Raw genomic sequence first — 14,435 nt, 5'->3', positions numbered from 1 at the left:
TGTCATTGATTTGTTTTACAATGTGACATAAACTCAAAGTCCACAGCATAACTGTGTGAATAACACTGCTGCAATATGAGCCTGACCATTATCACACGCTCCACCAAGCAGAGACCTACTTTGTGCCACTGTTACACAAGATAATTACTGATACAATAACCACTCTTCTTAAGAATTGCTTTCACTTTTCAGTTGCATCACCAAATGAGCTCCCTTGGACAGAAAACGTGAATTACAATGGATTATGTTCAATAAAGAGTTAAATTATACCTTCAGATCCTACTGCTCAAAAGCACAGGAGGTGCCTTGCGCTACTTCTGTAGAGCAAGAACTCACAGTTGCATCTGGGGCGCTTTACTGTTCCAGTTGCAACGTGTTTGAAAAAAATTCCTTCTTGTTATTAAGCAAATTAGGGTCATTACAGACGACACAAGAAACAGATGGCACAGGGACATTTTACATTTGCCATTCCAGAAAACAGTGAATTGACAATTAAGAATACCACCCCCACCCCCAATTTCTAGGCATGATGAAATAATCAGTTCTTTTAAATGCAGCAATATTTATGTTTATTTATGTTTATGTTTGTTCATCCTGGGAGAATTACCAATAACCTGAAGCTACTAATAACCTGAAAACACACTGGATGCTTTCCAATATATGCCAGTGTTTTTCTAAAAACCACAAGTAGAACACGGATTGAATGTTTAAAGTAGATTGAATTTCAAAACATACAGCAACAGGGATTACTGTTCACAGCCATGCACATGGGACACTGTGAGAAATTCTCCATCGCCTCAACAATTGAAATATACCATGGCAACCCATCTAATCTTCGAGAACAGATTAATGCAGAAGCATAAGAATATAGCATGTCCGGATACTGTAAATTCATTCACTACAAATCTTCCTTTCCCAAAGAAAATCTAAATATACCTTCCTGTCTAGGTACTTGTCACTCTACCTATGTATTTCTGTCTCACAAACACACACACCACACACACACACACACACACACACGCGCACACACACACCCACACACACACTTACAATTGCCATTTGAGGTCCATTTCAATGAAAGCATACAGCTTTCCCCGGTTGGCAGTTTACTCACGCTAACATCCCACCCTCAGTCGTCCTCAGACATTCCACAGGCTAATCTGACCAGAGGGGGGGGGCATTACGGTAATTTTACCTTTGCGTCAAAAGCCGTGAGCCGCGGGTTCCAGGAACACTGGGAGAGGCGAGCGGGGACACAGAGGAGCTGGGAACGCAAGCTCGTTAGGACAGGAGGTGGAAGCCGGGGCAGGCTACAGGAAGCAAGGCACTGCTGGGAGGGAGTGGAGGTGGAGGTGGAGCGCAGGCCCGGGCATGCCCTGTGACATACCACTTGGACCCAGGTGATGATTCGGGGGATCGCGGAGAGCGGAAAATCTGCCTCACCCCCCGCCCACTGAGCGGCCTGTTCTAGGAGGATGACAAATGTGTCTGCCTTAACGGTTGCTGTCTCCGGGGTAACTCATAAGGTGTGGGGAAACAAGCAGAATGTATCATTTAACGTACATTACCAGAAGCCCATAGAAAAAGTCACTGTGTCTATGGTATTACCAAAATCCAAGGCTGTCTTGTTGACAGAACCATGTTATCACCCTCAGTCTCACCTCTCATCAGCTCCCACAGCACCTAGGATTGGGACAAAATAGGGATTTCAACTCTGACCCAAAAAAGATGCTTTTATCTGTGTGTGCCATTATACACAACTGAAGAGCCAGCGCGGTCAATGAGCCCTTCTGAATGACGGGCAGAGAAATCTGACTCTTAATTGATATTCATGCAGAGTCCCAGCCTGAAAGAGAGCTGAATGGAAGACAACGGCTATTGTGTGCCGGGCTTGGATAGGCTGCAGGCAGGCATGTGAGAGGAAATGTAAATGTTTACCCTTTATTACTCCATTTTTCAGCCTTCATTGCAGAACAACAGCAAGAGCATTGATTCCACCATTTGACTTTACCCTCTGACTTATGCCGAAGTGTTATTTAAAGCCATTTCAACAAGCCTCATTGGGCTGTATTTCAGGGTGCTGCCGTTGTCCAAAAACATATGCCAAATGCCACAAACTTAACCATCAACTCCACCATTACACGTTACATTACCAGACAATGTGGCAACGTGGTCACCATTAATGACAGCAATTATGCCTTCCTCAATAAATCACTCACACCAGCACCGGCAAATCATTAGACTCCGATCTGTGACAGGTAAGAGCTTGTAATTATAGCATGATAATGCCGACTTCCTGAGAAATGAGGTTTCAAAACAAGTCCTATCTAGACTACATATGCATTGCACTGGCGCTCCGACAGACTCTACAAACACAGTCGGCTTAGCTAAGCGATTTCTGCATGCCACTCCAGATCTCACAGCTGTTTCTCATGATACATCAATGAGGAACACTGCTGCAGATAAGGCCTTCCTCTACATTAAGACGTCCCTAGTGCAGAGTCTTTATAGGAGGCTTATCAGCACTTCAGCCATGGACTGAACTACTGTGTAAGTCTCTGCTGGCAGGATCAGATATAATCTAAGAGAGACCTGGGGCTGAATAAAATTACCCTATCATCAAGGGCTGGTCATTTAAAGTGCTTGCCATCTTGTGTTCCGTGTTCCGGCAAACTGGGAAACAGGAAAAGTAAGGCACATTTTTTGGGTCCCCTCAGGTGTATTAAAATATACTCCAGTTATATTCTTATCCACACACTGCAACAGATAAGTGGCTATTTTGTAATTCAAAAACTGCACCTGCAGGTTAGTAAAAGACAAGACATGATTACCTATCTCCCTAAAGGAGGACTGATATTTGTAATAGTTGCATATTACACCTGTAGTGTTACATTTATTCATTTCAATTCAATTTGCAGATGTTCTTATCCAGAGTGACTTACAGATTTGAGAACATTCAGTGCTTATCATAAGGAGCAATCAACACCAACATGAAAACAGGAACAAGCAAGCAACACATTCAAAGAACTGTAAATACAGTCAAAGAGATGCAGTAAAGTTGACCTGAGGCTATTTTACAAGTGTGAAAATGTTTAAAGTGCTGGGAGAGAGAAGTAAGGAGTCATGATTCAGGGAATCAAGGGTGACAGAAGAATGTCCTGTTGCATCTTTTAAGTTCCCTCTGTTTCACAGAGACACATATCCACAGCTTGATTCCACGTTCCACATGGCAAAAGCATGCAGTTCCATTTTGGGGACACAAAGGTTTGAAAAGCTGTCACTGACTGCAGTGACCGAACATTACAAAACATCACTGTTTAACAAATCTGCTGACCCCCACGACTTGACTTGCAGTCTCTAATACCTTGTGTTGCAGACTGTTACTCGAGGACAGTGACACAATGGTTCTTTCTTTCAGTTCCCCAGCTACTAATTATTACAGCTATTCACACTACATTATACAATGGGTGTAATACAGTACACAGCATATTCAGTCAAGACTGTTACTGAATGTGGCTCTATTTTATTATGACTTCTGAGTGCGAGCTAAAACAGTAAAATCATAAATATCACAGGAACGGAGGCGACAGACAAACGTTGGTTCTCTGATTAATCTCGGAGGTGTTTTAAACTGATTGGCATATGTTCTCGACACATTGCTTTTTCATCAGTGGCTGAACAAGCATAAAGTGTGTACTGTGCCTGACAGCTTCCCTGCACGGAACATAAACTTTGGAAATGACACAGATCGAAGGTGTTTCCTGCCTAAATACACAGGTTTACAGCTGATTTATGGCAGGCATATCCACCTTTAGCCCGGAGCACTGCGAGACGAGTTTTACAGTGCTCTATGAATGGTGTCTCAGTTGGAGAGTGTATGTAAGGCGGTTGGGGGATATTATTGTGCATAGTGCTGTACACAGTATTGCGTGTGCTATTCAAAACTTCAATACACAGCAAATTAACAACCAAAAACAACCCTGAGAGTTCTTAGTTTTTTAATCACATTCATTGATATGTTTTAGACACACACACACACACACAAATTACTGTGCTAAATACCTCAAAGAGACAAAACACAAGAAAGCCGGTGCCTACCAAACAGCTGATCCTGAATCAGTTACAGGAACCAACCAGAAACACGCTCAAGGCTACCCGAGACCAAAGTGTGCCAGACGCTCTGAGAACGTTCTTTCAAATACACCTTTGTAGCTGTGTGTGAATGAATGACCCGAAAAGAGTTTCGATGGTTACGTTACCTTCCCGAGGCAGGTGTGCTTGACCCAAGGCTGTGGGGCACAGTTTTCCTCCAGCAGTTGTAGACCACACAGTGAAATCCTTTTTTCTTTAGCCGCAGCTAGCGACTCCTCACCATTCCCATCCACACGCATACAGAGAGAAGCACTGCTGTTCCCGGCTCCAGGAAGTTGCTTCATGTCATTTGAAAGTGCTTTGTCTTCAGTGGGTGTTCCCCATCCCTAACTTCGCTCACACTAGGAACTTGCAAGTGACGACAAGAGTGGAGGTTTGTATGAAATTTAACACCACGGTAAACATCGCTGAGGAATTGTCCAAAAGCTTTCGTCTGGTTGAAAGAAAACCAAAACAGTTGTCTCACTTTTCTTGTTTGAGAACACTGCAGTGGTTTTAAGTAAAACATTTTTTTTTTCTCTCCGTAACAACAATCTAAAACCTTTAAGACCCAAAACTTTAGGTTATTACACTTCAACACATTCACTGAACTCTTGTCTTTTGTTGTTATTCCAGCAATTGTTTGTCAATTGTTAAGTCAGTGTAGATCTATAAAGGAAGGGATACATGGAAAAATAACAATTTGAATGCTACTGTGAATATGTCTTTATACATCAAGAATGTTTAAATATAAGAATGAGGATTTCAAAATGTCAAAACAGTATATAGTATATATAGTATATATATAGTTTTTTCACTTTTGTGTTCCATTGTGTATATACAGTATTGCATGTGTTTTACTGTTGCAACAACTAATATTGTATATATAATACATGAAAATTATTACAAAAAAGCTGTTATGAGATAGATTTTTTTTTTATTTCACATACTATTCTTTTTGAAAGGAACATCAAAAGCTATTTCAAAAAACAAACAATGATGTTAAAGCAGTCATGGATCGCTGACATTTTTTTTTCATTTGTAAGGCAAATTATTGTTCCACTGGCTTATTTCCAAGTGAAATGATTTCCAACATAACCCTTGGGCAGCAACACTATGACACTGACCACTCTTACAGGGACATGAAAAAGGTCAGGTAGTCTTTAAAAAGGCAGAGAAACTCAACCAATGTACCCATATATGACTGAGACAAACAAATAAATAAATTAAAACATAGAAAAGGTCAAAGCTGTCTGCTATATGATAACTTTCTTTCGAATGGATATTTTCTTAACCTATAGAAATGCCACTTTTTATTGCCTTTTTGCCATGTGTCCGCTGCTGACAAAAGCGAATGGATACATTTCTACAAGTCCTTAAATAACACCTCTTCAAAGAAACACTGCCTCTGGCTTATTGCTAAACATCCATTATGTGAAAACATATTAAGTTTTTCTTTTCTAAGCTGTCTTAAAGTAACACAGGAAAACATCTCTAAAATAACTTTGCTTTCAAATAAAAATGTGATTCTCAGCAACGAGCCTCATGCATTATTTCATTGAATAAATTTTGCGCCGCGCGAGTCTTGAAGGCCGTCTCTGTGGTTCCCTTGTTACAAATGGTCCTTAAGTCCATCACACTGAGAAGGCTCTGTTTACTAGTGGTGTGCATAGTGGGGGCAGAGAGCACTGCTGCTATCAGAACAAATTATGACTGTAAACCAAGAGGGTTTTCACGGAGCACTCCTTTGTTGAGTGTTATTGAAAACTGCGTGCATGGTATAATGAGTGCTTCATCACGGTACATATTCAGTTAGAGATTTGAATATCAGTATTTCTCTGGAGCAGGGAACTCAGCCAGGGCCTATGAAACCCACTCACACACGCACATACACATGCATGAGTGCATGCATACACACACACACACACACGCGCGCGCACCGACACACACAATGCTGTACTTGTGTAGCGAAACTTCACAGGTGTGTCCATATGGGCAAAGTCCTGCTGAAACAGCCTTCTGAGAGACTGGTCGGACCACACTGTGATACTTTATTACATTGTTAAGTAAAACAAACATTGCCTCTCAGCAGTTTTGATAAGGTGGGGGTACCTTTACATTTCCGTACTGTTTTGAAAGCCAATTATTCAAATGTTTTGGGCCAGTTAGCTACGGCTAAACAAAGCAGCTCCAAAAGGCCCGGAACCGTAAACAGGCTGAGTTCATTCAAAGCCTGTCTGGAATCATCCTCACCGCATTTCACCTGAAGCCATTGTGGAAACCAGCGGGTGACAAACAGTCTGCTCTGGTCATTTTGCAGGTGTTACGGAGGCTCCAACGCTTCCTTTTAATTGTTCGTGGGACCTCCTGGGGCTGTCCTTTGATTAATGACCTGTCCGCAGTTCCACAGCTGGTGTTACACATGCTGCTGGAGCAAGCCCTGATTTCTGCTGCCAGCTTGTGTTCGGGCGACCCGTAACACACTGCAAAAAGGCATCATTCTCAAGGCACAGTGCCGGCGTGACACAAGATGCAGGTTCATAAACCTTTCTTAATTATACCAAGATATTTTAATCTACTTATGCTCTCTGTGCAAGTGGGACATCTATCGCTCCCTAACTCTCTTCTCTTGAGGTTATAAAGCAAACGAGTGCTTTATTTCCTCCTCTGACTTGTTGTAGATCAATTAAAATCTCTTTATCTCACAATTGGATGTCTCTGAGGTCATCACTTAAAAAAAGCACAACCCAAAGAAAAGGCTCACTAGCCAATCAGCATGTCTGGCAGGTAAAGCCCAGAGTTCCCAAAGGGGAAGTGACTCCACAGAACGTACAGCTGGAGGTGGTGATGCAGACACAAGCACACCTGCTGGGGGCGAGTGACTGCATTTCAACTGGGCATTGTCCTGTCATCAGCTACACTGAGTCTGTGTTCAGTTATCTTTGACACAGAGCTGAGGTATGGCTTGAGGTCATTTCCAACTGGCAAGCAAACAACCACTGAGGAGGCTGAGATTTAAACAAATTCTGTATCAGACAAAATGCCTCAGAAACAAATGACAGAGGCTGTAACTGGAGTAGTAGTGGAGTAGGAATGCATTGCTTCCAAGCCTTCACGTTTCATAAACACATCCAAATATCAAAGGGGAATGTCTTTCAGGCCAAAACAGAACCCAGTAGATTTTCAAGATTTCCCAAGATTTCAATTAAAGAAACCCACCGACAAATAATTATACGGTGGTAAATACAATGTCTTCAATAAAAATAACACTGGTAATGTGAAATTACCCCAAAACATAAAATTATTACATTTCACAGAACATATAACCTTCAGATTTACTATTACAAGTAAAGTAATTTATTGCATGAAATAATGAAATGATGGATTATGTTTTTTTCTTGGAGCTACATTATAATTTGTTTTTTATGACTGTGTCTAATATTTTAATACCTAGTACTTTCCTAATTAAAAATAAGCTATGCATAGAGTGGCCTCAAATTCTACAAAAATACTTTATAATTAGCTACCTGTATTGCACAAACACTTTCATTTCCTGAGCTATATTGTCTATATTTGTCTGTAGTATATTGTTCAAAATGTCCTTTTAAGATGCTCTTTAGCAGTACATGGTAAAGGGTGCACAAGAGTTAATGTGTTCAGCTATTTGAATAGTGCAGCCAGCAAACAATTTAAGCTTGTTATATAAATATTATAATCACAGTAATTATTTTGTTTTGTAATGTGTGTCAGGTTGTCAAGGGAATTTGGAACATTTATAGCACAATGCACCAAATTCAAATAACACAAGATGAAAAGACAGTATAAAACTTTGAGGGAACACCAGTAAAAACTTAGAGGGTACTCTATTCAGTTGAAAGGGATTTAAAAACACTGTTTTGTTTGATGTGTGATGGATTAGGCCTATATGGAAAAAAAAACACACACACAGGAAAACTGTTCAGTGAAGTGGAAAGACAGTACATGCCTCCAGTATCACACAGTGCAGCCGTTTTCTGCACTCTTGCCATTCCTTCATACAAAAGCACACCTTAGCTGCCTTTCAAGGTACTACAGCAGCAGAGGAATTCTGACTTACCTTGGAGTTGTGATCCTCCTGTACAACTTGCTTTCAGACTCTTTGGCTGCCGGCGAGCTCTGCCTCTGTGTACTCACTGCTCCATCTAGCTTTACCCTGTAAGAAGTCGCAAGTAACTCTGAACTTGAGAAGAAAAAATATCTCCACCTCCTCCTGAACTGTAAACAAAAAAAAAACACTTCCTTGTCGACGGCGGCAAGAAAATAAGCTCCAGTCAGCTCCCAATCAAACAGTTCAAGATTTCCCTCTTTCCCGGCAGCAAGTGAGCTAGTAACGGATAATTACTAAATCACTGTTCGCAGCAGTTGAAAGTAGGGGGGTGTATGCCCAGCGCCTATAAAAGCCCCATCTTGATTTTGGCTTTATTGAAATAACAAAGAAACTGGTTCAGCAAGTAACCGGGCAGTACTCAGTGTAATCTCAGCCCACACTATGAAAACAAAGAGCCCTACAGTGCAGTCAGTTGCAACAAGGGACGATCAAGTTCTGAGGCACTTCAGACACGTTCAAGGTTTAAAGTTTCTCGAGCTAAAAAATCATACTGTTGCTGTTTCCATACACAAGTTGCAAAAGAATAATTAAGGTAATTACAGTGGTAATTTAGAGTACACCATTTGTGGGGGGGAAAGACGCAGAAGTCAAAATAACTGTTTAATGGCAGTAATTTAATTATTTCACCACCTCATCATCATTTCAAATAAAATTTTGTTATACCTAAATATCCTGGATCCATAATACGATTTCTGATTGCTTACACATTCGGAACACAACTGCAAGCAAAAGTTGCTGTGGTGTCCGCTCGATAATACTTTGTGGATACGCATGAACATGCAGTTCTTGGAGAACATTTTAAGCACCAGTCCATGCCAACGGATGCCACATCAAATCAAACCACCGATATTACGAATAACAACTTAATCAACGCGTACCATGGCCAATTATGAGACGTGGTGGTATGTTTCAGCGTGTTCACTCAAACCTCCAGTTGGCAGCGCTGTGATTTCCTGACGGTAGGAGTTTCGCTGCCGTTCAGCTACATCGATGCTTCTCTTGCAAGTGATTCTACGATGCAGCTGTGTACAGTTAGCTAGTTAGCTAGGTAGCTGCAATGCTGTAAACATGGCTACGTCTGTCAAGTCAGAATATATACATATTTGTTAGATCTGACGTGTTTTGCTTTACACCTATCCCAACTGTGGTGTCAAATGTACTGCACGTACGATAGTCGGTTATTGTGACTTTGCTAGCCTAACGTTATGTATTTACGCCGTAGCTATTGCGTTCCGTCTCCGGTGTTTCATTGTAAGTGAACTCCTGTAGTCATTTCTTCCTCTTGGCAAAGTTCACCTGATAGCACGCTGTCGCTAAAGTGAAAGACACATTTTGTTTTCTGCCAGTATTTGTTAGCTAACATCTAAATCTTATAACATATAGCATGCTAAGTCACCCTGCTTGCTTGGAAATTTAGGTACAGAATTGCCTAAATAGAAGGTACCATATGGTCTTAGTTTGGCCTCCTTCTACTTTGGTAGTACATTTCGTCAGTCGTTTATGTGCTCATTCATGTTTTTTATTTATTTATTTAATCCAGTAACGAAAAGTAACTTATTAAACTGTTCGGTTTTGCTTCTGTCATTGCTCTGACATTTTAGCAAGCTAGCAAGCTACTTGCCGATTCACGCTGAAGACCATGCCCCTGCTTCCTGCAAACCAGCCGCAACTGATCCGTGCCAGTCAGAAAGATGAATATTACCAGAACTGTCTGCGGAACAACGCCAACGAAGCCTTTCAAACGTTTGCAGGCAAGTCAAGCAGAACGAGACGGGTTAACGTGTCAATGATTACCCAGCTAAGTTACCCACAACAACAGAGAAGTTTTGAATAAAATCCCGGGATGGGGAAAATGTGTGTACATAATGTTTCTATGTAGTCCTTTAAGTTTTGTTTCGTTTTTGTTGCAAAGAACTCGTTGGTGACAACAAGCAATGCTTTATGCTAGCATGGCAGTGTTGTTGATGTAGTGTAGCTATGTAGATGTGTAGTTAATCATCTCTACACCTCCTATAGGATCTAAGAGATGGTTGGACTGGCGAAAAGAGATCGAGTTACTGTCAGACCTTGTGTACTTCGTCTTAACCACGTTTTCAGGTAAGCAAAAGAAACTTGTTATTCGTGGCCATTACACCAACTTGGTTGTGTGCTCTAAATATTTGAATAACAGATTTATGAATATTGAAAGGTGTTAAGTGTTCATTTAACCCATAGTATGTTCTTAGCATTGTAAATGCTCATCTTAACTGTCAGTGTTTTGTGTCAGGGTACCAGACACTCGGTGAGGAGTACTGCAACATCATTCAGGTCGATCCCACCAAGCAGAGGGTGCCATCTCGTGCCCGCAGGGGGGCACTGATACTGCTCCACACCTTCCTGCCATACCTCCTGGATAAGGTCCTGGTCAGCCTGGAGAATGAGCTTCAAGATGAGGACACTAGGACCCAGGGAGGCCAGGGTGCCTCATCCAGCTTCTGGACCCCTGCTTCCTACCTGAGGGTCAAGATCCGGAAGGCAGTGGAGCTGCTTACGGAGTCACAGAGAAAAGCCCTGCTCCCAGCCCTCTTTGTTGTCCAGCAGGGAGTCACCATCTTGCACAGATTGCATGTGGCTCTGTTCTACATTAGTGGGACCTTCTACCACCTAGGGAAGAGGGCAGCTGGGATCAGTTATGTAAGAAAGGTTTTTTGAAAGGTTTTTTTTACTGCCCACAGGTACAGGTGTAGAAAATTATTTCAGATACAGGTTAAGACCAATCCAATGGGGAGTTACATTTCACAAAGTCAAGCAGGTTACAGCTAAAAGTGAGGTAGAGAGACAGAACAGCACAAACCTCATGGCAGCATAGCATATACTATAAAAGGAAGATTTACCCATCTCAGCATTACCCCAGTGGAACGAGAAATTATCACACATCATTACTGATTCCTCATTACTGACCCTGGTACTCTACTGGAGTGTGAAATGTTTTCTTTATTGTTATTTAAAACAATTTTGAATTCATGGATCCAAGACTGAATCACAATTCAATATGCACCAGTTGCAGCGACCAATGTGACAAATTTTAGTGGTATTCTCCTTTTAAAGGTAACCGGGTAGGAGCACACACAGTGTGCTCAAGTGTTCATGACAAACCTTTGTGGGTATGCTACTCTATGCTACTCTCTTGCGTGGGTACGCAAATCCTTGTTCACATGTATTTCTTTAACATACTATTGTCCTTTTTATATGTTGTTCCTCAGCTGCGTGTTCATGGTATGACTGGCGATGATCAGGCCATCCGCACCAGTTACAAGCTCCTCGGTGTGGTCTCACTGCTGCAGCTTGGCCTCACGCTGGCGCTGCAGCTCAACAACTTTCGGCAGAGGCAGAGAGCCCGGCAGGAGTGGAAGCTCCACAGGAACCTTCCTTCCAGGTACCCCCTTCAGTAAAAGACACTGCTACTTGCAATAAAAGAGGGCTGTGCGTTTTGAAACCTTGCTGAATTGTTTGGCGTCGATGTGGGGCGTGGTGTACCCCACGCTGTTGTGTCTCCCAGAACCAGGTCTGCTGAGACCCCTGCCTCTCGGACCTCTCGCTGCATCCTGTGTCTTGAGGAGAGACGGCACTCCACCACCACCCCCTGCGGTCACCTGTTCTGCTGGGAGTGCATCACGGAGTGGTGTAACACCAAGGCAAGTGGAGACTGACCGCCCCTGGGACAGTGCATGGTTGCAGTGCGGTGTGAGTCACATGATCACATGACAAGCCCATTGGCTGAGCAGAAAAAGTAAACTGCAGTTTTTGTGTTTTGTTTCCGTATCCTTGCAGGCAGAATGTCCTCTGTGTCGAGAGAAATTCCAGCCACAGAAGCTGGTTTATCTACGAAACTACAAATAGATGAAGAAACTCAACTACTGACTTCACCTGATTCTCACCTCAGCTGCTGTCATCCCTTATGTATTTTTTTTTTTCCAATTTAACATAGACTGTAAAAGAGCCTTTTGGTTTAAAAGTACAGAAGTGCATTGTGCTCCATTCTTTCATGGCCATATTTTATTGTTTGCTTTTTTGGGGTGGGTTCTCAAATCAGCTACTTTTTTTCCAAGAAAATGAGTGCAGAGCTCATGGAAGTATATAGTATTTTGATTAAAGTGTATTTTTAATAATATAAAATTCAGTTCAGTTATAATTTGCAAACTGGATTGTATCAGTCCGTGTAACTGTTAACTATTCAATCATCTGTAACAATGTCCTGCAATATTTGTCTTTCTAATGTAATTTCCAAAGAATCTCTCATTTGTGTCTGTTGTATTTCGAATTATAAGACCATGACAATGTATGTATTCTTACACTGCAGGTCAGTCAAAATGTTCAGCATTAACGCCTACGTAAGAGCCTCCTGAAATCACTGGATACGTAAGAATTTCACACCGGTCAGTCAAAAATAAATCCCACAGGAATATTGTTACCACTGTAAACAATTTAATATTAACGTAAATAATCTAATAATGGTCGATTGCGTTACCATCAGGGGCTGACATATTCTGGAGTTCTAGCAGTTCGTAATTTCCCCAGATGGAACATGTTTGTGCACAGCGAGAGTGCTCTCAAGGAATCCTGTACCGGGTATAGCAGTACCTACGTGTGCCCTTTCTTGCATCTATAGAGAGTTCTTTAATGAAATGTCTTGGAAAAAGTAGTCTTCAAAATTCCCGCATATATACAGGTCTTTAAAAAAGTGTCTTGATACGTGCCTGACGCATTGATTAAGTGACTAGATGGTTAGCCAGTGGGTCGGGTAATGTGTTTATTTGGCAAGAAATAGAATAGCAATAATTCACAGGAAGTGAGATGCCTGCTTATGGATTTGTTTATTTGATTAACCGTGCATTGTACATTGAAGTCATTTTGTTTTATTTTGTTAGGTAATTTATCTATTCTAGACTGGCTTCATCGGGTGCACACGGTGGTATATAAATCCCACGGTTGAGCTTTGATGCGTCCTCGTGCCACTGATTGACGTGAACGTCACTCAGAGGAGCTAAATCAAAGATTACCAACAGATACAGTAACTACTAGCTAACTTGTTGTTGGCTAATTTAGCTAACAAGCTCCAGTAACGTCAGAGGGATAATTCATCCGACCTGTCCAAACTCTTAAACTAGTAGTCACCGTAAATGGCCATCTATTTAGTCGGTGAGTTAGCTCGCTAATGAGAAGCTAGTGGCAGAATGATAAGTGTGCTATTTTACAAGCTAACCTGGCTAGCATACCTACCTAAAACTAGGTATGAGACGTGACATATTTGGGAATTATTCGTCGGACGTGTTCACTTTTAGTTGGTAACAGTCAACACAGGTGAATACTGTTTTAGCTGTAGGTAGCTAAAAGTAACATTGTTATGCCGAATGACAAGACGCACAGAATACGTACCGGCTACGACTAAAACATGAACAGCTACTAACGTCAGTTTCAAATCATTGTTGGTATACATCTTTTTGTTCGGTCATTTTGAAACCCGAACTGTTAAAAGAAGTGACCCGTGTTCTCCAGATCTGCATTAAAACTGCAGGAGGATTCTCAGCACAGCAGACCACCACTAATCTTGAGCTGATCCGCTTATCGCCGTGCCATGTGTGCTATGGCATACTGCTTCACTGCGCCATAGTACAAAGGAGGAAAACACCGAGGAAACTGGAAGAGATAAACGGACATGTGCGAGCATTGATTCATATTTGTTAAGTCTTAGGAGTATTCAGCGGTAAGGGTGAGTGGAGTTCGGTCTGTCATTCATAGTAATAGTGTCTCTTCAAAATGGAGCTTTTGGAAAGTTGGGCAAATGTGATTTTGTCATGCATTAACTCGTGTCGGTCAAGGCAAGTGTGAAAGCCCCCCTTGTGATTACCACACTTGAGCCTTTGGGCTTCGTTTTGTTACTGTGGGTTTACTATGTTTTACATGGATCAGGTGGTTGGGTTGTGTTTGAATTGTGAATCATATTTGATGTCTGATGTACTCACATCCAACTCGAACATTAGGCTACTTTGCAGGCATATCACATTATGCCCAGTGAGTCACTCTGAATAAGGACATACAGCTAACTATAATCTTTTTTGGACATTTTTGTTTGTCTTAGGTTACTTGATTGTATGATAATTAAGGACATCTCAGAAGG

At 41.6% G+C, this 14,435-nt stretch overlaps 1 protein-coding gene across 1 annotated transcript; it reads left to right on the top strand.

Moving 5' to 3' along the window:
• Positions 1-9,309: 9,309 nt before the first annotated feature.
• On the top strand, positions 9,310-12,510 carry pex10 (peroxisomal biogenesis factor 10). The gene is made up of 7 exons (XM_036534044.1): positions 9,310-9,529; positions 9,880-10,029; positions 10,295-10,375; positions 10,545-10,951; positions 11,521-11,693; positions 11,817-11,956; positions 12,093-12,510. Exons 2-7 carry the CDS (start codon positions 9,918-9,920, stop codon positions 12,155-12,157), a joined length of 978 nt encoding a protein of 325 aa, XP_036389937.1. The 5' UTR covers positions 9,310-9,529; positions 9,880-9,917; the 3' UTR covers positions 12,158-12,510.
• Positions 12,511-14,435: the final 1,925 nt, after the last annotated feature.

Source organism: Megalops cyprinoides, chromosome 7 (genome assembly GCF_013368585.1).
Source record: "Megalops cyprinoides isolate fMegCyp1 chromosome 7, fMegCyp1.pri, whole genome shotgun sequence".
Classification (NCBI taxonomy): domain Eukaryota; kingdom Metazoa; phylum Chordata; class Actinopteri; order Elopiformes; family Megalopidae; genus Megalops; species Megalops cyprinoides.
Note: the sequence above shows the minus strand (reverse complement) of the source record. Positions and strands in the feature narration are given on the sequence as shown.